At 41.1% G+C, this 23926-nt stretch overlaps 1 protein-coding gene across 3 annotated transcripts in view; it reads right to left on the bottom strand.

The window, feature by feature from the left end:
* Window positions 1-23926, bottom strand: part of arap2 (ArfGAP with RhoGAP domain, ankyrin repeat and PH domain 2) — a 396901-nt gene that overhangs the window by 315218 nt on the left and 57757 nt on the right. For all 3 annotated transcript variants that reach the window (XM_063043320.1, XM_063043318.1, XM_063043319.1), the window contains one exon: window positions 19824-20927. In XM_063043320.1, the coding sequence (XP_062899390.1) occupies window positions 19824-20731 (908 nt within the window). In that variant the 5' untranslated portion in view covers window positions 20732-20927. The remainder of the gene's footprint in view (window positions 1-19823; window positions 20928-23926) is intronic.

The following is a 23926-nucleotide window of genomic DNA, read 5'->3' as shown; positions in this document are numbered from 1 at the left end:
CTGTGGCCATCTGGACAGGCCGTCTCTAATCCAGGCTACCCGTAGAGCACCCAACTACATCTCCATGAGCTTACTCCCTAGTAAAGCAGGTTGTATGGTGTTAAAAGTACTGGAGAAATCAAAGAACGTGATTCTCACAGAGCTACCTGGCTTACTTCGATGAGTGTAAGCCTGTTGAAGCAGGAAGGTAATGGTGTCCTCAACTCCAATACGTAGTTGGTAAGCAAACTGCAGGGGGTCCAGTGATGGATTTATGATGGTCTGGAGGCATATCAGGGCCAGTCTTTCTAATAATTTCATAACATGTGAGGTCAGTGCCACTGGTCTGTAGTCATTGGACATGGTGGGTCACGTCTTCTTGGGTACTGGAACTAGGATATTTTCCACAGCACAGGGACCCTCCCTAGGCTCAGGCTCAGAATAAAGATGTATTGAAAGACTGCACCCAGCTGAGTAGCAGACACCTTGAGAAACTTGAACCAGTGGAATTAATTTGGTTATTTTGACACTGATCAACAGAAAAAGACTTCTGTGTCAAAGTGAAAGCAAATTTCTACTAATTGGTCTAAACTTGTTACAAAATAATTGACTACTCACCCTCTTCAAGTCAGTATTTAGTAGAAGCATCTTTGGCAGCCTTGAGTCTGTGTGGATAGGTCTCTATCAGCTTTGTACATCTGGACTCTGCAATTTTTCCCCATTCTTCTTTACAAAACTGCTCAAGCTCTGTCAGACTGCATGGGGATCGTAAATGAACAGCACTTTTAAAGTCCAGCCACAAATTCTCAGTTGAATTGAGGTCTGGACTCTGACTTGGCCACTCCAGGACATTAACATTGTTGTTTTTTAAGCCATTCCTGTGCAGCTTTGGCTTTATGCTTGGTGTCATTGTCTTGCTGGAAAACAAATCTCCTCCCAAGCTGCAGTTCTCTTGCAGACTGCATCAGGTTTTCCTCCCTGTATTTTGCCACATTAATTTTACCCTTTACCTTCACAAGCCTTCCAGGGCCTGCTACAGTGAAGCATCCCCACAGCACAATGTAGCCACCACCATGCTGCATGATAGGCATGGTGTGTTATTGATAATGTGCGATGTTTGGTTTATGCCAAATATTGTGTTTATTGTGATGGCCAAAAAGCTCAATTTTGGTTGCATCAGACCATAGAAATTTCTTCCATTTGACTTCACATGCCTAATGGAAAACTCTATCCAAAATTTCATGACAGTTTTCTTTTCCCCAACAGTGGCTTTCTCTTTGCTACTCTGCCATAAAGTTGATACCGGTGAAGCACCCAGGCAACAGTTGATGTATGCACAGTCTCTCCCTCTCAGCCACTGAAGCTTGTAACTCCTCCAGAGCGGTCATAGGTCTCTTGGAGGCCTCCCTCTCTAGTCCCCTTTTTGCACAGTCACTCAGTGTTTGAGGACTGTCTGCTCTAGGCAGATTTACAGCTGTGTCATATTCTTTCCATTTCTTGACCATTAACTTAGTTGTACTCCAAGAGATATTCAGTGAATTGGAAATTTTCTTCTAATCCATCTCCTGACTTGAGCTTTTCAATAACCTTTTCCCAGAGTTGCTTGCAGTGCTCTTTTGTCTTCATAATGTAGTTTTTACCAGGACACTGACTCACCAGCAGTTGGACCTTCCAGATACAGATGTATTTTTACTACAATCAATTGAAACACCTTGACTGCACACGGTGATCACCATTTAACTAATTATGTGACTTCTAAAATGAATTGGCTGCACCAGTGATGATTTGGTGTGTCATATTAAATCAATTATGCAATCAATTATGTTGTGTTTTATATTTATGCTTTAATTTAGATCACTTTGGAGAGATCTGTTTTTATTGACAAGAAAGTGTCTTTCTCTGTTGATCAGTGTCAAAGAAAAGCCAAATTAAATCCACCGTGATTCAATGTTGTAAAACAATAAACCATGAAAACTTCTGGGGGAGGGGTGAATTTTTTTCATAAGCACTGTATTTTATGGTCTAAGTGTACAATGTACAGCAATGATCATTATTAAAACCAAGTAACTACTTCAAATGCCATGGAACCTTCTTGGATCAGATCTATTTTGGCCCCTGCAATGAAAAGAGGCAAGTGCCATACCTCAACTCCATTTTATCCCCCTTGGTTCAGTCCCTTCCATTCTAAATCCATGAAGGTTCACGTTCTCAAGCTTCTCAACAACTTGGTTGTTACAATTCTCCGTGGATATCTTGTCCCTATATATTTCTATACCCTATCAATAAGGCCTTAAGGTTCTCTGTTTCTTTCTCTACAACAGACCTGACCAGTTCTCTTCCACTTCTACCACCTTCCAAATGGCGGAACTGGTCCTCACCCTCAACAACTTCTCTTTCGACTCTTCTCACTCCCTGAAAACTCAAGGGGTAGCCACGGGCAACCACATGAGACCCAGCTAAGCCTGACTTTTCATTGGTTATGTGGGCAGCCCATATTCCAATCTTTCCACATTCATGGCCCCCAACTCTTTCTACACTACACCAACGATTATATTGGTGCCGTTTCATTTACCCATGCTGAGCTCACCAACTCTATCTCCAAACTTCCAATCTGCCTTTAAATTCAGTTGGTCCATTTCTGAAACCTCTCGCCCTTTTCTCAATCTCTCTGTCTTCAACTCTGGAGACAAATTGTCTACCAATATCTTTTATAAATCTACTGATTTCCACGGCTATCTTAACAATACCTCTTCCTACCCTGCAAAAATACCATTCCTTTTCTCAATTCCTTTGTCTCTGCTGCATCTGTTCCTACAGAGAGGATATAAGAGATGTATTCCTTCTTCAAAGAAAGGGGTATTCCTTCCACTACCATTGATACTGCCCTCACCTGCATCTCCTCCATTTCCTGAATATCTGCACTCAACCCATCTTCCTGCCACCTTAACAGTGAAAGTTCTTTTTGTCCTCACCTTCCATCCTATAAGCCTCCACATCCACCACATAATTCTCCATAAATTCCATCATCTTCAACAGGACCCTACCACCAAACACATCTTTAACCCCCCCCCCCAGACTCTCCACATTCCTCCATGATTCCCTTGCCCATTCGTCCCTCCCTATTGCTCTCCCTCCTAGCATTTATTCCTGTATGTTGCAGAAGTGCTACACCTACCCATTCACTTCCTCACCTCCACTTAGGGCCCCAAACAGTTCTTCCAGGTGAGGCAACACTTCACCTGCAAATCTGCTGGGGTAATCTACTATATCTGGTGCTTCTGATGTGCTCTCCTCTAAACTGGTGAGACTCAACGTAGTTTGGGCAACTGCTTGGTCAAGTACTTCCATTCCATCCACTAAAAGCGGAATTTCTCAATCATCAACCTTTTTTAGTTTCTATCCCCATTCCCATAATGACATGTGGAGACCTCGGCCTTCTCTTATGCCATGAAGAGGCCACTCTCAGGGTGAGGAAGCAATACTTCATAATGTCTAGATGGCTCCTCACCTGATAGCACAAACATCAATTTCTCCAACTTCCGATATTTACCCACTCCCTCCCCTTCCCTCTTCAATTCCCCACTCTGGCCTTTTACCTCTTCTCCTCACCTGCCTATCACCTCTCCTCCTCCTTCCTTTATTCCCATGGTCTACTCACCTCTCCCATCAGATTCCTTCTTCTCTAGCCCTTTACCTATTCTACTTATCACCTCACTGCTTCTTACTTCATTCCCTCTCCCCCACCCACCCGGCTTCACCTATCACCTTCTAACGTCCTTATTCCCCTCCCTCCACCTTCTCATTCCGGCATCCTTCCCCTTCCTTTCCAGTACTGAAGATGGGGTCTCGGCCTGAAACACTGAACGTTTATTCATTTCCATGGATGCTGCCTGACCTGCTAAGTTTCTCCAGCATTTTGTGTGTGTTGCTCTGAGTTTTCAGCATCTGCAGAATCTCTTGTCTGTTTATGAAGTGCAGTTCTTTCTCTGCTTATCACAATAGGAAAGCCTTAGTGCTTCAGGAGACAATGTAGCAAAAGGGAAGTAATTTGCTTCAGTGTGCTTAGCTTGTTGATAGACTAAGGCAGTGCAGGAAAAATCCATCCAGGTTCTTACTAAGTAAAAGGTCAAGTTAAACTATAGTATTACATGTTCCCCTAAACATCCATATGATCACATTGACAAGACACGTGAGATACCTCACAAAAATCCCTGAAGTTCTATGAATAGAAAACCGGCAAGAAGACCACAACCTTGTCGTAGGATTTGGAGGCTTGCATGCCTCAATGACTCGGAAAACTCCACTGGCTGGAATCAGGCCCGAGGACTTCGTTCTTGGTAGGATCATCTATGCCAAAAAGAGTGGTCCACCATTCCTCCAGTTCTGGGGGTTCAGCTCAGGACTAACATCCCAACTCAAAAACAAAATGCTACGGAATCAGCAGTGAAGAACCCTTCCATACAGATAGCGGTGGGGGGGGGGTTTCATTGCCCCTGTAAACACCAGTCTCCGATGAAAGCAAATGAAATCTTTAAACGGCACAGTACACAATGTTATTAGAAATGAGTAATCAGTGAAGAGAAATGAAAAGAATGCAGCAAGCAAGGCTGAAAATAATAAGCATATCAAAGGCAAACTTTTAAGTCCTGCCGAAGGATCTTAGCCCGAAACATCAACTATACTTTTTTCCATAGGTGCTGCTTGGCCTGCTGAGTTCCTCCAGCATTCTGTGTGTGAAACTTTTAAGTATACTTCCTCGCTCTGTGTCTTGGACAGTTTTGTGGGAAATTTATGTTATACAAAATTAAGACCAAAATAACTGCACAACCTTCAATAATTTGCTAACTTCACATTCCTAGCCTTATCCAAATTAAATAATATATTGGAAACTTAACACGGACAATATATTTGCGTTGATCAAAAATTCACCCCTCAACCATGCACCCAAACTGCCAATGCATTATTGTGACCATAAAGTTAACCATCTTGACAGCTAGAAGGCCTGTTTCACGCCTATGCTCTTTGGAACATGAAGTCGATTACTGAGGAAGTGTGAAACCAAAGTTCTAAACATAGAAAGAGGAGGCGTGCTCCATATATAGATATATCATCAGACATCGAGCTTTTCATTTTCACTACTCTTTTGGAAATTTGATGCAGACTCACTTCAAAAATCCAAAACCCTAAGAAAGCAAGGTATATACTACCTCTTAAAAGTAGAAAATGCAAGAAATACTCAGGCCAGAAAACATCTGAAAACATGAAGAATTAACTCTGCAGGTTTTAATAAAAGGTCTAAAATGTTAACATTGTTTCCATTCCCACTGATTTGGTCTGACCTGCTGAGTGGGAACGGAAACATTAAGTTAGATCTCCAGCCATCTGATGAGTATTTATTTTTAAGTAAACTCTCCCACCCCTCAATCCCCCAAAAGATATAGAAACACAGAAAACCAACAGCACAATACAGGCCCTTCGGCCCACAAAGTTGTGCTGAACATGTCCCTACCTTAGAAATTACTAGGGTTACCCACAGCCCTCTATTTTTCTACGCTCCATGTATCTATTCAAAAGTCTCTTAAAAGACCCTATCGTATCCGCCTCCACCACAGTTGCCAGCATCCCATTCCACGCACTCACCACTCTCTCAGTAAAAAACTTACCCCTGACATCTCCTCTGTACCTGCTCCCCAGCACCTTAAACCTGTGTCCTCTTGTGGCAACCATTTCAGCCCTGGGAAAAAGCCTTTGACTACCCACACGATCAATAACCATTGCTGTGAAGGCTGAACTTAGGTGGGGTGGGGGGGGGGGGGATACAGTATTTTTTTTTAACTGATATCTATTAAGCTTTCTTATTTTATACAATTCTGTAATTAGAGAATATTTTACCAAGTCCAGTTTTCATGGTGGGAACTGGTAGATTATATCGAATGGTCACATGAAAGCATGGAGAAGTAGTTTGTGTTAGAACATCTGCTATGGCAGTTCAGAAAAACTATGTAACACACAATTCAATTCTGACACGTCTTCACAGGGCAGAAGGTGATGAGGTTTCCCTTACAGAGGCATCAGGGTCTCAACAAGTTGGCCCTTCAAGAACAAGATAAGAAATGAGAAAAGAAAAACGAATTGAGCAGTTTGCCTGAGTCATACTTGATCTTTTCAGTTGTGTTTACTTCGATTCTTTTCATTTCTCTTGGTTGATGACTCATTTTCATTGTTTTCTATTGTGTGGTTTAGAGATTTCATTCTGTCTGTAGCGAACCTTTGGAATTTTCCACACAAGCAGGCCATGGAGGCCCAGTCACTGAATTACCTCAAGACAGAAAGTGATTATCTTTCTGGATATCAAGAGAAATCAAGGTGCATGGGATCATGTGGAAATTAGCCAACCTTTATGAATAAAAGTTTATATTTAATCCTGCTTCTATTTCTTGTGCTCATAAGAGGCTTCTGTGTTCACTTTCCTACTCTATCCCCAAATACTTATGAGGCTATTCTTCACCTCAAGCCCAAGCTGCACAGCATATGAATCCCAAACTCTTATAACCCTCAATGTTTACAGTGCGAGATGAAAAGGAACATCTGCAGATGGTTTCACAATCACCACCCAAATCCCAGCAACACTACTCCTTTACCTAGAGATATTGTGCAGATACAAAACCAGGAAAAGGTGATCATTTCATTGTGAATGGACTTGAGGCTTCTAAACAATCATCAGGTGAGCCATAACATACAAGAGCAGGGAGGCTACAGTAAGTACATCTATGAAATATTAATTAGGTCTCATCTTGGATATTGTAAACAGTGTTGGACATCAGCCGATGAGGATGAGAGGGAGGAAAGGGAGAGGGTGGAGGGAAGGGTAGAGCGAGGGGGGTACAGCGAGGGGGGGAAGCGAGGGCGGGGGAGCAAGCATACAGACCGAGCCCAGTGGTCACGGACTACTTTGAATCGGTGAGTGTGCAAGAAAATTAGAAAGAGTATTCATCAATTTGAACTATCCACTAAATAAAGAATTTAGTCATAAACATCATAGTGGTAATTATATTAAGCTAAAACAAAGATGCAAGGGAAGTTAATTTAGGTAAGGAAAAGGAATACGGTAAAGAAAATGAACAAAAAAAGAGAAGGCAATGATTAGTCAAGATGACATGGTTTTGGAATTTTTTTTTTTGAAGATTTAAAGTGAAATGATGAGGGAGAACAAGTTTGGATAAACAAAGCCCCCAACATGAGCTCATTAAGAGATGGGTGAAAATGCACAGAGGTTTTCATACAGGCTTGAACGTGGAGAAAGACCAAATGGATGTGACAAAGTCACGCTGAAGATGTGGTATATTTAATATTCCACTTATATTTAAGTAATTCTGTAAAATATGTTGTTGATTAAGCATTCTTGTTCATTGAAAATAATTCAGTATGGGTTATATGCATAAATACGTGAATTACATCTGTCATCACACTACCACATGATACATGCAGCATGCTTCACTTAAAATAAGCTCGAAGTTAGACCTACATTTCATAGTCCCATGTCTTCCTTTAAGTTAGTTCAATGCTTTGAAGTGACAAAACATAACATTGGCGATAAGGTAGTTTTCAAAAGAATCTAAGATGTCTACAGCCTGTTGAAGTATAGTGAGATATTCAAAAAAAACGCAGCAAGGAATGGTTGAGTTACAAAAAGCACGTGTTCTTCAGAAGGGAAGACACGATCCAGCTTTTTAAAAAATGGCAGTAAATGGTAGAATTCATAGGTTCATAAGCAGTGAGTACCGGGTAATAATAATCATTAAAAAAAGCAAGAATGGCTGGCTATATTAGAAAAATTGACACGTCTGATTACAGAAAGGATAACTGGATACGTACTGTATACTGAGCTAATTCAGCAATATTTTGAAGCTAATGAGAAACAAGTACCAATTTTGCTGAGTGCATTGGGTTTAATGGCTAACAGTTTGCTTCGAAGTTTGACTGCTCCAACCAGACCGCAGAGATGAGCTTTACTGATATTGTAAAAATTATGCAGGAAGGCTTAGAGCCAAATCCATTATTGATTGCAGACCACTAAGTTTTATAAGTAGATTCAAAAAGAAGGGAAGTCCATTTCACAAACAAGAGAAAATCTGCTGATGCTGGAAATCCATGCAACACACACAAAATGCTGCATGAACCCAGACCAGGCAGCATCTGTGGAAAAGAGCAGAGTCGACGTTTTGGGCTGAAACTCTTCAGCAGCAGTGGAGAAAAAAAAGTCTATTTCAGCACACACGGCTGAATTAAAGAGAATGCCTGAGCATTGTCATTTTGGTAATGGGCTTAATGAACACTAAGAGATCATCTAGTTTGTGGAATATTAAAAGAAAGCATTCAAAAAATAGCTCATCACTGAAGCACAACTTACATACAAAAGAGCAGTTGAAATCACTGCATCAATGGAAACCGCAGACAGAGATACAACTGAGTTGCAGTCAGGAACGAAAGTGAGCATGAATAAAATTACAGCAACTAAACAGAAACCAGCCATGCCAAACAAATTGTGTTATCATTGTGGCAGGGCCTCACATACACCAATCAAATGCAGATTTAAAGGTGCGACTTACAGAAAATGCAACAAAGTAGAACATACTAAGACAACAGGAATTCTGCAGATGCTGGAAATTCAAGCAACACACATCAAAGTTGCTGGTGAACGCAGCAGGCCAGGCAGCATCTCTAGGAAGAGGTACAGTCGACGTTTCAGGCCGAGACCCTTGAGCCTGTTGGACAGGCAAAACTAAATGGACTGCACAGAAAAAAAAGATAAAGAGTCAAGTTGCAGTCTCAAAAAGAGCACTAATCTGCATGCTGTTGATGAAAAATCTGATAATAATGATTTATAGCGTGGAAGTTAACCATAGACAAGCAATATGCCTTACACCAGAAGTGAACAGCAAAATTAATTAAAATGGAATTGAACAATGGCTCAGCTGTTCCAGTCATTCCACTAAACGAGTTTGAACAGGACTTCAAAGATTCCAAACTGAAGCCTGCAGATTTCCAACTAAGAATTTATACTGAAGAAAAGATAACTCCTGTGGGAATGGCATCTGTAACTATGTATTACAACAACCAACTAGTCATATTGAGCCTGTTGTGGTAAAAACAGGAGGACCAGCTTATTGGGGACTTGAGTGGCTGAGACAACTACAACTTGATTGGACATCCATCCACCATTTGCATGCCACATCTGCTACAAAGAAGTCAAGTGAAATGGAATTAATAAGGATACTGGATGATACCACAACAATCTCTATGCTGAATACTATGAACCATTGCCCAACAGAAGAGGAACAGGTACAATATTAGTGCCAAACTCTGTGCCTTTGGTTGGAAAACATATTGGGCCAAGCAAGGAACATGTTGCTCAGAGGAAGCATGAAAGTAACAAAAGCAGTGGTCTGACTACAACAGTTTTTGTAGGCAACCTATCTGAGAAAGCTTCTGATATGTTCATCAGGCAATTACTTGCAAAATGTGGCTTGGTTTTAAGCTGGCAGTGAGTTCACGGAGCTGCAGGAAAGCTGCAAGCATTTGGCTTTTGTGAGTATAAAGAACCAGAATGCACATTGAGGTTATTGCATGAACTTCAAGTGGGTGACAGAAAGTTGTTTGTGAAAGAAACGTGTCAATGGAGATGTGAAAACAGATGATGATGTGGATAAGAAAATGAAGATGAGAAACAAGATCCTGAAGGGGGCAACCAAACGATTAATAAGAGTGTACTCCAGCGAACTAAGTGTACCTTCACAAAATCAAGATGCTCAAACTAGAAGAAAAAGGAAGAAAAAAGTTGTCTTCCACTATCAGAACCACTTCCTGCAGTCTCAGAGATAACTCTTACAACCACCGCAGAATAGGCCCCAGAATCTAAGATTGTTTCCACAGCCACAAGTCTCACCTGCCAAGCAGATTAACTTCCCTTGTCAGGAAAGATGTTATTCCACAAGAGTAAGAAATCCTCCACAGTGATTAAATCTTTCCACCTGAATGGGACAATTTAAAGTTTTCTATGCTGTCAATGTCCGTATATAGTAGTTGTAATATATAATGTATTAGAGATATATATGTAACCGGGTGACCGTCAGATCTTATTCAGCATCGTTAAAAGTGTACTTAGGCAGTCATCCGGGTAATGCTAGAATGGTTGACTGTGTCTTTAAGGGAGATGGTGATGTCCTTACGCACATGCGGGACAGTGGGGAAACCATTTTGCTTTCTGCTGAAGACGTGGTAAGGCGTTGGGATTGGGTTCTTCCCAGAGTGTGCTGGGCATGGTGAGGAAAGGTGAGCATTAATTGACAATATCCATGTGAATTTGTTTATGCTTGTTGGCGGATCAAGAATATTGGTAATTTGACATATTTGACATGTGGATGCTTTAGATTTTCTTGAGTAAGTAACTCAATGCTGGATTGCGTGGCTTGGGCAAAGTTCCTCACCAGCCAAGTAGGTCAGTCTTTCTGTAGTTTAACTACCAGGCAATACCTTGTAAAAGTTGTGCCAAAGTGTACCTTTTGTCTAACTTTATTGTATCAGGACTGATTGTGCATGTAACCGCGTAACGTGAATGTTTAGTCTCTGTTCGGGAGTTCAGCACGTGTGTACGTCTTAGATGAGATGTATTCGCTTAGATTTTTCGCTGTTATGTATAAGATGCAGGCTGGGTGGGATTCTAATGTTGTTTGTATTATGTTCCTTCAGGATTGCCACTACCGTATTTGTACCGTATTAGTTCTGGTATTTTCCTACTGCATATGCTATTCTGTCCATACACAAGGGTGTGGATCGAAAGTTAAACTGAGATTGTAACGGCAAGAACTGGTTGTAAATTCATTCATTTTGTTTCATGACCCTCTTCTGGCACTTAAACATCAAAAACCAATAAAGGAATTAAAACCTGAACAAGTTTTTGTTGTCCTGAGCGTGTACTTTTCCCCAGGCTACAAAATATATTAGAGATATAACAGAGATGCATGCTACATTGAGTTGGAGTTTATAGCCCAGCAGAGAAGAGTGTTGTGTATTTAGTATTTTAGTTACATTTAAATAATCTTGTAAAATATGTTGCTGATTAAGTATTCCTCTTCATTTAAAATAACTCATTATGGGCTATATGTATAAATAAGTGAATTGCATACATCACCACACTACCAGGTGATACATGTGCACCTCACTTAAAGTAAACTTGAAGTTAGACCTACATTTTGGACAGCCCTGTCCTCTTTTGAATTAGTTTAATGCTTTGAAGTTACAAAACAGAACAGAAGAGTTACAATATATGGGAAGGGAAATAGTGGTGATGGCAGAAAATGTTGGGAAAATGAAAACTGATTTTGGCAATGAGTCAGATACAGGATTATATCTCAGTTCTGCACCAGTGATGATCCTCAGTTTTTTTGCAATGATTGGGATTGCAGGAACAATGGCAAAACAACAGAGTTACACACATCAAAGTTGCCGACTGTACCTCTTCCTAGAGATGCTGCCTGGCCTGCTGCGTTCACCAGCAACTTTGATGTGTGTTGCTTGAATTTCCAGCATCTGCAGAATTCCTGTTGTTTGCATTTTTAAAAAAACAACAGAGTTGATGGTTTACGATAGAACAAGAGCTTAATCTTCTCAGTGTACTGCTGGAACACAGTTAAGATCAATTACTTGATATCACACATGCAGTTTTGTCTTCATGGAAGTGGATGTGGAAGTGGATGTAGAAGTGAGTGTTGCAGTAGAGCTCACAGTTAAATTTGCTTTAAGAGAAACTTGTTGCATGTGTGAAAACAACATAATTTATGTAATCAAGAACTGCGAAGGCATATTATTAATACAACAACTGGATGTTCAGGGGATGCCAATTTAACCATCCATTCATTCCACTCTGCTGTTTGTATCATACAAACAAAAACACGTTATTGACCCAAATTACTTTGAAGAATAAATTAGATTTGCACACAGATTGTCCATTAAACTCACCACCGGAAGTTGGTGCTCATAATTGAGATCAATAAAATTTCTTGAAAAAGTAAGAAATAGAATAATTCAGATAGCATGTAGTAAATTGAGAGATGGTTTTTAAAACAAGTAGTACTTCATATCTTACAATGAGAATAAAGCAGGTGGGAATCAAAAGGCAAGAAACTTGGCTCTTCGGCCCTACGTATCCATGCCAACCTGGCTGCTCACCTAAGCTCGTCTCATTTGCTTGCATCCCTCTAAACCTTTCCTATCCATATACTCATGTAATTAAAATAACAGCAATTCCCCTTAATTAAAGCAGGATAGTTTTTCCAAAGATTAAATTGCAATGCCTAGAAAATAAAAGCAGAGCATAAATCAACCTGTTATTTATAGCAGTGTTACCAGAAGATTCGATTGACATTGGAACTAGCAAGTTATTTCTTCTCTGGTTGGCTGCTTTCATGTCACTATATCCACTCTAAGGCTCCTTTGTCATTTATGAAGTTTCCAGCTGACCTGTTGACCTCACTGTATCATTATAAGCTTACACCTTCAGCAAGTTATGTCACAGGTTATTCTCCTCCATTTCAGGCAGTCTCTCAAGAGAGAGGATCACTTGTTTCCATGCTGTAAGTGAAATTGGTGAGGTAATAATGGGGGGGGGGGAGAAAACAAAGTAATAGAGAACAAACTTAATAGCAAATGAACTGTTTCAGTCTTCACGGTGGAAGACACTCACAGAATGCCAGAAATGCGAGTGTGAGGGGGCAGAAGTGAGTGCAATTGCTATTACTAAAAACCAAGGCCCATGGGAAGCTGAAATGTCACCTGGACCAGATGGACTTCACCCCAGGGTTCTGAAAGAGGTAGCTGAAGAGATAGTGAAGGCATTAATAACGATCTTTCAAACATCACGAGATTCTGGAATTGTTCCCTAGGAGTTGAAAATTGCTCCTTAAGAAGGGGGTAAGCAGAAGAAAGGAAATTATAGGACAGTTAGCCTGACTTCAGTGGTTGGAAGGATACTTGAGGCTATTATTAAGGATGAGGTTTCGGGCTAGTTGGTAGCATATGATAAAATAGGCCAAAGTCAGCATGGTTTTCTAAAGGGGAGGTCTTGCTTGAGAAATCTGTTAGAAATTTTTGAGGAATTAGCAGGCAGGTTAGACAAAGGAGAGTCAGTGGATGTTGTTTATTTGGATTTTCAGAGGGCCTGGATAGAAGATTGGCTGACTGGCAGGAGGCAAAGAGTGGAAATAAAGGGGGCTTTTATTGGTTGGTTGCCTGTGACTAGTGGTGTGCTGCAGGGGTCGGTGATAGAACCTTTTCTTTTCACATTTGCTGATGATACAAAAGTAGGTGGAAGGGCAGGTAGTGTTGTGGAAGCAAGGTGTCTGCAGAAAGTCTTATGCAGATTGGGGAAATGGGCAAAGAAGTGGCAGATGGAATATGGTGCAGGGAAGTGTCTACTCATGCACTTTAGCAGAAGGAATAAAGGTGTGGATTATTTTTTAAATGAGGAGAAAATTCAAAAATCAGAGGTGCAAAGCAACTGGGAGTCTTCATGTAGGATTCTCTAAAGGTTGACTTGCAGGTTGAGGAGGTGGTAAGGAAGACAAATGCAATATTAGCATTCAAGAGGACAAGAATACAAAAGGAAGGATGTAATGCTGAGGCTTTATAAGACATTGGAGTATTGAGAGCAGTTTTGGGTGCCTATCAAAGAAAGGATGTGCTGGCATTGGAAAGGGTCCAGAGGAAGCTCACCAGAATCATCCCAGGAAGGGAAGCATTAACATAGGAGGAGCATTTGATGGCTCTGGGCCTGTACTCTCTGGAGTTTAGAAGAATGAGGGGGGATGTCACTGAAACCTATCGAAGCGTGAAAGGCCTAGACACAGTGCATGAAGACAGGATGCTTCCTACAGTGGGAGAGTGTAGGACCAGAGGGCACAGCCTCAGAATTGAGAGATGCCCATTTAGAACGGAGATGAGGGGGAATTTCTTTAGTGAGAGGTTGATGAATCAGTGGAATTCATTGCCACAGACAGGCTGTGCAGGCTAAGTCATTGAGTATATTCAAGGTGGAGGTTGATGGTTTCTTGACTAGTAAGGGTGTCAAACCTCATGGGGCCAAGACAAGAGAATGGGGGTGAGTGGAATAATAAATCAGCCAAGAGGGATTGGTAGAGCAGACTCGATGGGATGAAAGGTCTAATTCTGCTCCTAAATTCTGATTCTAATTCTGGTCTTATGGTCACATCTGTTTTGTGGCTTCTGAAGCAGCTGATGTTGCTCATGTAGAAACTGCATATTTGTCTAGCTGGAGCAGACGGCGATCAAGTGGAGTAATACTACTGTTCATTGACTTCAGTGTCCCAGCTGGGGTCAATATCAGTGATATGAAAGTCACTGTTAGGGATCAAGCCCCGAGGTTTAGGAGACAGTGTCAGGTACATTCCACTTGTTCTCTCACATATACCAGTTAATGCATTGCACAAACTGCACTGTTAGGCCAAATGGCTGGACTAATACTTTGGGAGGTGTATCCAAATCCCACAACAGCACAGAGGAAATTTTAAAATAGTGAACAAAATAAAAATAGAATAAGCTTTAAGTATCAATACTGGCAATATTGAAGCTACAAGATCTCCTAAGCCCTCAAACCCTTCACAGAGGGAAATTTTTCACCCTTCTTTTTCACCCTTCTGGACTCCGACACTCGAATCAGAGGACCACGGTTGACTACTAACTACCACCTGAAGTAGCTCACAGGTTGGGGAGGTGGCTCAGTTCCACTTTCACAAACACAATTAGGAATGAACACACAATACTCATGAAAGAAAGAAACTCATCATTCGACACCCACTCATCTATTGGCAATCTGAGTCATTTGACATTATCTATCAAAGCTAGCTGTGATTTCTTTCATTGGAAGCCTGGAGCTTTTCACCAGCTCAGTTGTAGTCACCGGGGAAGCACTGTAAAAAAAAAAAGCAAGCACTTGGGAAGCCAGCAAATTGCTATATTCCAAGGGAAAAGATCATAAGACCATAAAGCATAAAAGCAGAATTAGGCCATTCAGTCCATTGAATCTAGTCCGCCATTCTATCATGGCTAATTTATTATCCCTCAATCCCATTCTCCCCATAACCTTTCATGCCCTTAACAATCAAGAACCTATCAAACTTAGCTTTAAATATACCCAATGATTTGACCAATGAATTCCACAGATTCACCCATCCTCTGGCTAAAGAAATTCCTCCTCATCCCTTTTCTAAAGGGACATCCTTGTATTCTGAGATTGTGCCCTCTGTTCCTAGACTCTCCTACTACTGGAGACATCCACACTATGTCCACTCTATCTAGGCCTTTCAATATTTGATAGGTCACTTCAGTGAACACCTCGAATAGAGAACTTTCTCATATCATCCAGCCCAAAATACTCCAATTAAAGATAAACAGATTTTCTGATTCAGTGGGTACATCTTGGCCAGAACTGAATTTCTGTTCTTTTTCTATTTTAAACTGGTTTTGTAACAAGAAATGACAAGAGCTTGTACTCTAGAAGCTTTCAGGTGCATTTAGAACAAGAACCATAGGGCCATTCCGGTAAACTTGAATTTCGGGTGTGCCATCAGTTACTGGAAAACACTGCAATACTCACCTAACCCAGGTCACTGACCCTTCCCAGCTGGGGTTTACTGACCGATCCCAGGGTTTTGCTGATCCCACCCCTACCCCAGGGTTTTCCTGATCTAGCACTGGAAGCCTGGAACAATAACAGAGTGGCCTACAGGGAAGAAGTCATCTCTGTGACACGGTGGTGTCAAGAAAACAACCTCTCCCTCACTGTCGCAAAAACAAAGGAGCTGGTTGTGGACTACAGGAGGAATGGAGCCAGGCTAACTCCTATTAACGTTAATGGATCCGGGGTTGAAAGGGTAAACAGCTTTAAGTTCCTCAGCATGCACATCACCGACGACCTCACGTGGTCTGTACATACCAGCTGTGTGGTGAAAAAGGCACAACAGCGCCTCTTTCACCTCAGACAGTTGAGGAAATTTGGCATGAGCTCCCAGATCCTAAGAACTTTCCACAGGGGCACAATTGAGAGCATCCTGACTGGCTGTATCACTGCCTGGTATGGGAACTGTACCTCCCTTAATAGCAAGACTCTGCAGAGAGTGGTGCGGACAGTCCAGTGCATCTGTAGTTGTGAACTTCCCATGATTCAGGACACTTACAATGATAGGTGTGAAAAAAGGGCCCAAAGGATCATTGGGGACCCGAGTCACTCCAATCACAATCGATTCCAGCTGCTACCATCCGGGAAACGGTACTGCAGAATAAAAGCCAGGACCAACAGGCTCCGGGGACAGCTTGTTCCATCAGGCCATCAGACTGATTAACTCATGCTGATTTGAGTGTATTTCTGTTACATTGACTGTTCTATTTATTACAAATTATTATAAATTACTATGATTGCACATTGTACATAAGTTGGAGACATAACGTAAAGATTTTTACTCCTCATGTACGTGAAGGATGTAAGAAATAAAGTCAATTCAATTCAATCTTTCCCCAGCTTAGGGTTTACTGACCTTGTCCCATCCACACAGTCTACTCCACAAAATAAGTTTTTCACCATCTGGGTGTAGTTTGTGGAGGGAATGAAACCCAATGTGCACTCATTCCTGGAAAAGCCTATGAATGTTCCCTGTGTACAGCTGTGACTACAATATCCTGAGGGATTATGCACAAAGTCTTTCAACATGACACACTATCCTTGGAGATTATAACAATTAATGAAAACACAGGAAGCAACAAACCCCTGTACAGTACTCACTTACTCAGCTAACATTGTATAACTAAACAGTACACAGTGGAAGATTTCTCCTGATATCACTAGAAGGTTAAAATTAGTAAATAAGAACACTCAAGTGACCTAATATTCCAGATTTTCTTTCCACCACTGTGCCTTAATGAATTTAATGTATTGGTCTTTCATACAGGATATCAAGTGGATGGAGCAGAAGTAAAAAAAAATCACTAACGAACTTACAAAATGGCAAAGCAGTTACAAGGGGTTAAATGTCCAACTTACATTTTGTACACGTTCTCATTGTCATTATTACAATATAAATTCATTATTCTGCTACAAAGTTCAACATAAGTTTATTATCAAAGTACATCTATGTCACCATATACAACCCTGATATTCATTTTCTGCAGGCAGACTGAATAAATCCGGAACAGAATAACCATAATAGAATCAATAAAAGACCGCACCAACTTGGGCATTCAGCCAGTGTGCAAAACACAACGAACTGTGCAAATATAAAAAGACAGAAATAATAATAATAAATACATCAGCAACAAATATTGAGAACATGAGATGAAGAGTCCTTGAAAGTGAGTCTATAGGTGGTGGGAACATTTCAATGATGGGGCAAGTGAGCTGACTGACATTTGGTTCAAGAGCCTGATGGTTGAGGAGTAATAACTGTTCCCAAACCTGGAGGTATGAGGCTGGAGGCTCCTGTATCTTCTTCCTCACAGCAGCAGCAAAAAAAGTACAACTTAGGTGGTGCGGTCCCTGATGATAGATGCTGTTTTCCTGCGACAATGCTTCATGTAAATATGCTCAAAGGTGGGGAGGACTTTACCAGTGCTGGACTGGGTCACAACCACTACTTTTTAAAAGGGATAGCTCCAGAAGAGTGGAAAATTGCATATATCACTCCATTCTCTAATGAGGGAGGGATGCAGAAGGAAGGAATTATCGGCTGTTAGCCTGGTCAATGGTTGGACTCAATTATTAAGCACTTGGTTTCAGGGTACTTGAAGGCACATGATGGAACTGCAGAGCAAACTCGGTGCGCTGAACGGCCTAATTCTATTCCTATGTCTTATGGTCTAAAATTCAGCAACTGTATGGTAAGTCAGTGTAACGAGAAAGGTTAAAAATCACCAAATTTCTATATAATTAGTACAGTTGTTTACAACAGACCTCAGAACACATTTAGATTTTGATTCCAATAACATTTTTTTTTAAATATACACCATTCAATTGTTTTATTTATTCATCAGTGAAGTCTGGAATGACAATAGGAAGGGCACATCAAAACCGATGGCCAGAATTTCTTTTTATTGTTTATTCACAGGATGTGAATGTCACTTGCAGGCAAACGTGTGTTATTCATGAATTGATTGGCTGATGAGGCATTTTCAGAGAACAACAATTACAGAGTCAACAATATGATGTGTCTGGAGTCCCACGAAGGCCAGATGACTGATTTCTTTCTATTAGTTAATATTAATTAGTCATACGAGTTTATTTTGAAAAAGAGCAGTCTGCTAGTTTCATGGTCACGGTCGCTATATTGTGGCTTTTTATCCAATAAGTACTTATTTATTTGTATTTAAATTCCCCAGAAGCTATAATGGGATTTGAGCGCGACTTTGGATCAACTGTCCAGGTTCTGGTAGTCAGCTGCACTGGAACGCTGTACTACCATACCCATTACAAAATTTTGAGTAGAGTAACAAAAATTACCATTGGGCACGGACCAGAGAACACACACATCAAGTATGATATGGAACTGTTCTATTACAAGCCAGTGGGCTTCAACAGAGAGAATGGCTACACTGGTGCCATTACAATTCTATGATACCATAAGACCATAAGATATAGGAGTAGAATTAGACCATCTGGCCTGTCGAGTCTGCTCCATAACTTCACCATGGCTGATTCAACTTCCAGCCCCAATCTCCCACCTTCTCCCTGTACGCCTCATGCCCTGACTAATCAACGATCTATCAACCTCTGCCTCAAACCTCAGGCCTCCACAGCTGCCTGCAGCAATGAATTCCATAGATTCACCACTCTTTGGCTAAAGAAATTCCTCCTCACTTCTGTACTAAAATGATGTCACTCTATTCTGAGGCTTTGTCCTCTGGTCTTAGACTCTCCCACAATAGGAAACATTCTCTCTACATCCACTCTATCAAGGCCTTTCACCATTCAATAGGTTTCAAAGTGGTCACCCCTCATTCTTCTGAATTTTAGTAAATACAGACCCAGATCCATCAAAGGCTCTTCATATGTTCACACCCAGAATCCTGAGCCTCCTTAGTACCATTGCACTCCAGAGGAAATCGCTGACGTGGTGATGAGGGAACAACTCAAAGGGCAGAAGACATAGTGAGATTCAGTGGAAGCAATATTAATGTTCTGATTGCTGTCAGTGGTTGCAAGCATGAAGTGATTGGAGCAAATAGAGAAAGTAAAGGAGGGGAGAGTTTCTGGCAAATAGCTGCAGTTAGGGAAACAATACATGAATCCTGTGTAAATCAATCATACTGTATGTTTTCCATTTGGGTCGCTAAATTATAAATAAATTAGGGTTATATAAGAGTCAGAAAAGAAGTCAAAGATGCAAATAACAAAAGGAAGTTTTTGTGTTCACACATTTTACATAGCCTTTGTAACTTAGCAAGCATTTTCTTGTTACTTGCAATATTCAGCTCCACAAATGACAAGGATCCCAGTCTGCAGTCTACAAATAAATCATTTCATTATAAGTTTATTTCAATATTTCAAAACAAAGTCAAATGAAAGTAAGCTAAAATGTGTATTTAACTTATTGCTGAAACAGGAGATAAAATTTCACTCAACATAATCAGTAATGTCAAAATTTGCAAACACACAATTACTTTGATGTTTGACAATGTCAAGTTTGCCAAATTAGCCCTGTAAAAGCAACATGATCCTTCGGTATGATCACTTTCAGAAAAAGACAAAATTTGGTTTTGTTTTACAATGGAAGCTACTATACCTGTTGTCTGTTTTGTTTAGGATAACTCCTTGTACTACACATGAACTTGGGAGCTGTGGTACTGGTCTGTTTCGAAAGTCAGGCGCTTTCACAGGACCTGAAACAACCTGCTCTGAAGTGCCCAGCATTCCATCATAGAAATCATTCAGGATCATCTCGCCTTGAAACTCAATGAGAGCAGAGTCCCTTGGACTGCTCGATGTACGTTTAGTTTTCTCGGATGCGGAATGCTCAGCTGCGAAGGAAAACTGGCAGGAATCAACAGAACCAGAAGGCAGTGACATCCTGTCTCCAGTGAACTTAAGAGGCGGTGTTCCCTGATGAACTCGCGGTGGAAGTGGTGGCCTACTATCCACATCATCTTGTGGTTCACATGGATTACTGCAGGCACCGTCATTCTCTGATGCAACTATTTTAGGACTGTTACTAAGCAAAAATTGCTCCTGTGTTTCATCGCACCGCATTTGGGGAGATGGAGGTTTGTCTTTTGAATTAATAAATCTAACATTCACTGGATCGGTAGGGTTTGAAGTTAAATCACCTTTAATAAAGATAGTTCTCAGTTTAGAGACAGGGAGACTGCTCACAACTTCTTCCTTGGGTGAACTCTGTGCAGGAAGGTCCTGGTTATTGCTGTCTGATTCTGTACCTCGGGGCAACAATTCATCAGGGCATTTAGGCAGTTTTAACTCATCAGCTTTTGGAAACAAGTTGTGCAAATGTCTGAGTATTCTTTTCCGATGTCCTGTTGGAGTAATCCCAATCTGGAGAAGAATCTCATTATTTAAGTGCTTACAGTCTGCCAGTGTACTGTAGCCAGACTGTCTGAAATTGTCAGTGTACTGGTCCAGATGAATGTCAGTCAACCAGTCCATGATGCTGCTATTGGCCTCATTGGACGACAGCATTGTGGCAACTTGTGTCTCATTCCATCTTCCTTAATGTACAAATTCCTCCTAACATATCTGTATATCCAGCAATCTGGCACTGCCTGCCATTGCAGTTTATTCAGTCGGTATAATCAGATGTGTTCATACTTATTCTGATCCACAGTAATCCTTCTTCTTCCTCGTAATGTCATAGGAAGCAGCATCATTTACAAAGCTAAAAGAATAGAAATATAATTGTATTAGTTTGATCACAGAGACAGAAACATTGAAGATTACTCTGACCAGCAGATCTGATACAGTAGATATTATCATAGCTCCTGTATTTTTCCAACCCATTTCTCTACTCCTCCTTCCTCTGCCTCAGTACTGTCAATAGCTACTTCCGATTGAAGTGGTTCTCTCATTTCTACACCTTCATTCTCAGTGTGTTCCTTTCCAGTTTCCAACATTTCCCTGTTGTCCCGCCATTATCTCATCTCGCTCCAGGTTCTGTGGTAAACTCTCTTAAAGGCCCTCCAAAATGACCAAAACCTGTTTATGGTTCGGAGGTTTGCATGCCTAAATGAGAGATCAGAAGCCCGAGAAGACGTAGTTTACCCAGGTTCATTGACTGAGTAGAAAAGGCAGTGACTCATGGCAGTGTGGAGTGTAGCAGAGCAGTGGTCAATCAGCATTCAGGATTGATTGGCAAGAAGAAATTAAAGCTAAGCAGGGCCATTGTCAGAGCGGCCATTGTTTGAGAGGACAGAGTTAGAGTGGGGATTTTTGGGCTTTATCTCATCAAGGCTTCAGTCAGAGAAAGCGATAAGTTGTAAATAGAGCTTCCCCCCACCCCACCCCCAAAGTTTATTGTTCTTCCTTCTTTATATTTGCTCAGCTAGACTAGTAGAGATGCCAGGCAGGATAGTGGAATGCTCCTCGAGGGATGTGGGAAGGCAGGGAGACGTCCAGTGTCCCTAATGATTACACCTGCAAGATGTGCATACAGCCGCAGCTTCTAACACTCCGCATTAAGGAATTGGAGCTGGACCTGGATGAACTCCAGACTACGTGGGAGGCTGAGGGGGCGATAGAAAGGACATATAGAGAGATAGTTTCATCCAAGGTGCAGACACAGGAAACTGGGTGACAGTCAGGAAGGGGAAGGGGGTTAAATAGCCAGTGCAGAGTACCCCTGAGGCCATCCCCCTCAATGACAGGTATATCACCTTGGATACTGTTGGGGCGTGGGGGCGGCGGAGGGGGGAGGAATGACCTAGCAGAGAAAGGTCACAGCAGCCGGGTCTCAAGCACCGAGTCTGACACTGCAACTCAGAAGGGAAGGGGTGAGAAGAGGCGAACTGTGGTAAAAGCGATGAGAGAGTAAGCCCTGTGGACAAGAATGAGATTCCTGAATGGTACGTTGCCTCACGGATGCCAGGGTCAACAACATCACAGATCGAGTCTTCAGCATTTTTAAGCGGGAGTGTAAACAGCCAAAGGTTGTAGTCCGTGTGGGTTCAATGACATAAGTTAGAAGACTGACGCAGTTCTGCAAAGTGAGTTCAGGGAGTTAGCTGCTATGTTAAAGGACAGGACCTCAGGGTTGTGATCTCAGGATTGCTACCCATGCCACATGCTACTGAGGCCAGAAATAGAAAATTATACAGTTTAACACATGGCTAAGGAGTTGGTGTAAAAGGGAGAGCATCAGATTTTTGGATCATTGGGCTCTCCTCCAGGAAAGGTGGGAACTGTACAGAAGGGCCAGTTTGCACCTCAACCGGACCAGAGTGCCAGAACAAACAGCAGAGAGATTGTGGAGACAGATGTTATTAAGACCTCAGACAAAGTCAGGAATCAAAAAGTTGAGAATGATATGACCAATGTCCTGAGCTATGTGTATTTCAAAGCAAGAAGTATCATAGGAAATGCATGAATCAACAAGTGGAATTATGTATTGTAACCATTAGTGAGACTTGGTTGCAGGAAGGGCAGGACTGGCAGCTCAATACTCTAGTGTTCCAATTTTTTTTAAGAGCCGTCAGACATGGAGGGATTAAAGGAGGAGGGGTGGCATTACTAGTCAGGAAAAATGTCATGGCAGTGCTCCATCAGGACAGTCTGGAAAACTCATCTAGTGAGGCGTTACAGGTGGAACTGAAAAATAAGAAGGGTATGACTATGTTAATGGGGCTATATTAATGAGGGATTTAGAGCAGGGATGGCCAACCTATGGCACATGCGCCAAAAGTGGTGCATTGCACCCCAGTGATAATAATAAAAAAGTAAGCCTACTCATGCAAAAAGTATTGACCAAAAACCTATTTGTAGAAAAAAAAAATCTATTCTAGTAGCTTAGAACTAGAAATGGGTTTTACTGAGAATAAATCTAAAACTTAGCAAATTTTTTAGCGGTTTTATTATTTCGTGCACATCTTTTGGTGAATGTTATCTTCTTTCATATTAATCTGTTTTCAATTTTTAAGAAAAAGTTCAATGAGTCAAACTAGGAAAGAAGGACTTTCGTTCTGCAGTCGTTCCATAACTGTTCAATACATGTTTCATACTTGTTTGATCCTGAGGCGCCAGGCTTCTGCACCAGCGGTGCGTCGCCGGTTTTTGCCAGTCAGTTTACAATTGACACTCATGCGCTACGGAGTTGTGCTTGTTCGTCCTTTGTAAACATTTGCAGTTTTGTACTTTTTCTGAAAATTAAGCCTTGTTTTTACATTCAGTTACCCATCACAGTGCAAAAGCAAAGCAGAAAGTGATAGTAAGTGTGAATTCAATGAACAGTGGGAAAGTGAGTTCTTATTTATAGCGGGTCCGTCAGGAAAACTGTTGTGCATCGTTTGTGAAAACACTTTCTCACATAATAGAAGACATGATCTTAATAGACACTAAAACACAACATCAGACTGAGATAGAAGGAAAACTGAAGCTAGTGCTTGGGTCTGAGTTACAGAAAGAATATGTGATTAAGAAAGAGGAAGAAATCAAAAGAAGACAAAATATATTTGTTAAAAGAAGTCTCATTAAGTAATGCTTGCTTTTATATTAAATCAATATATCATGTAAAAATGCTAAAATGTCTATATTAACATATTTTTACAAGAATTGAATAGGGGTACAAGAGTTGTATGGTGCATCTGAACTCCTGCGTGAAAAAATTGACGCATGGAATGTAAAAGATGGGCCACCCCTGATTTAGAGGAACAAATTTGCAAAGAG

Source organism: Mobula hypostoma, chromosome 3, assembly GCF_963921235.1.
Source record: "Mobula hypostoma chromosome 3, sMobHyp1.1, whole genome shotgun sequence".
NCBI classification, from domain to species: domain Eukaryota; kingdom Metazoa; phylum Chordata; class Chondrichthyes; order Myliobatiformes; family Myliobatidae; genus Mobula; species Mobula hypostoma.
This window is presented reverse-complemented; position numbering and strand designations above follow the sequence as displayed.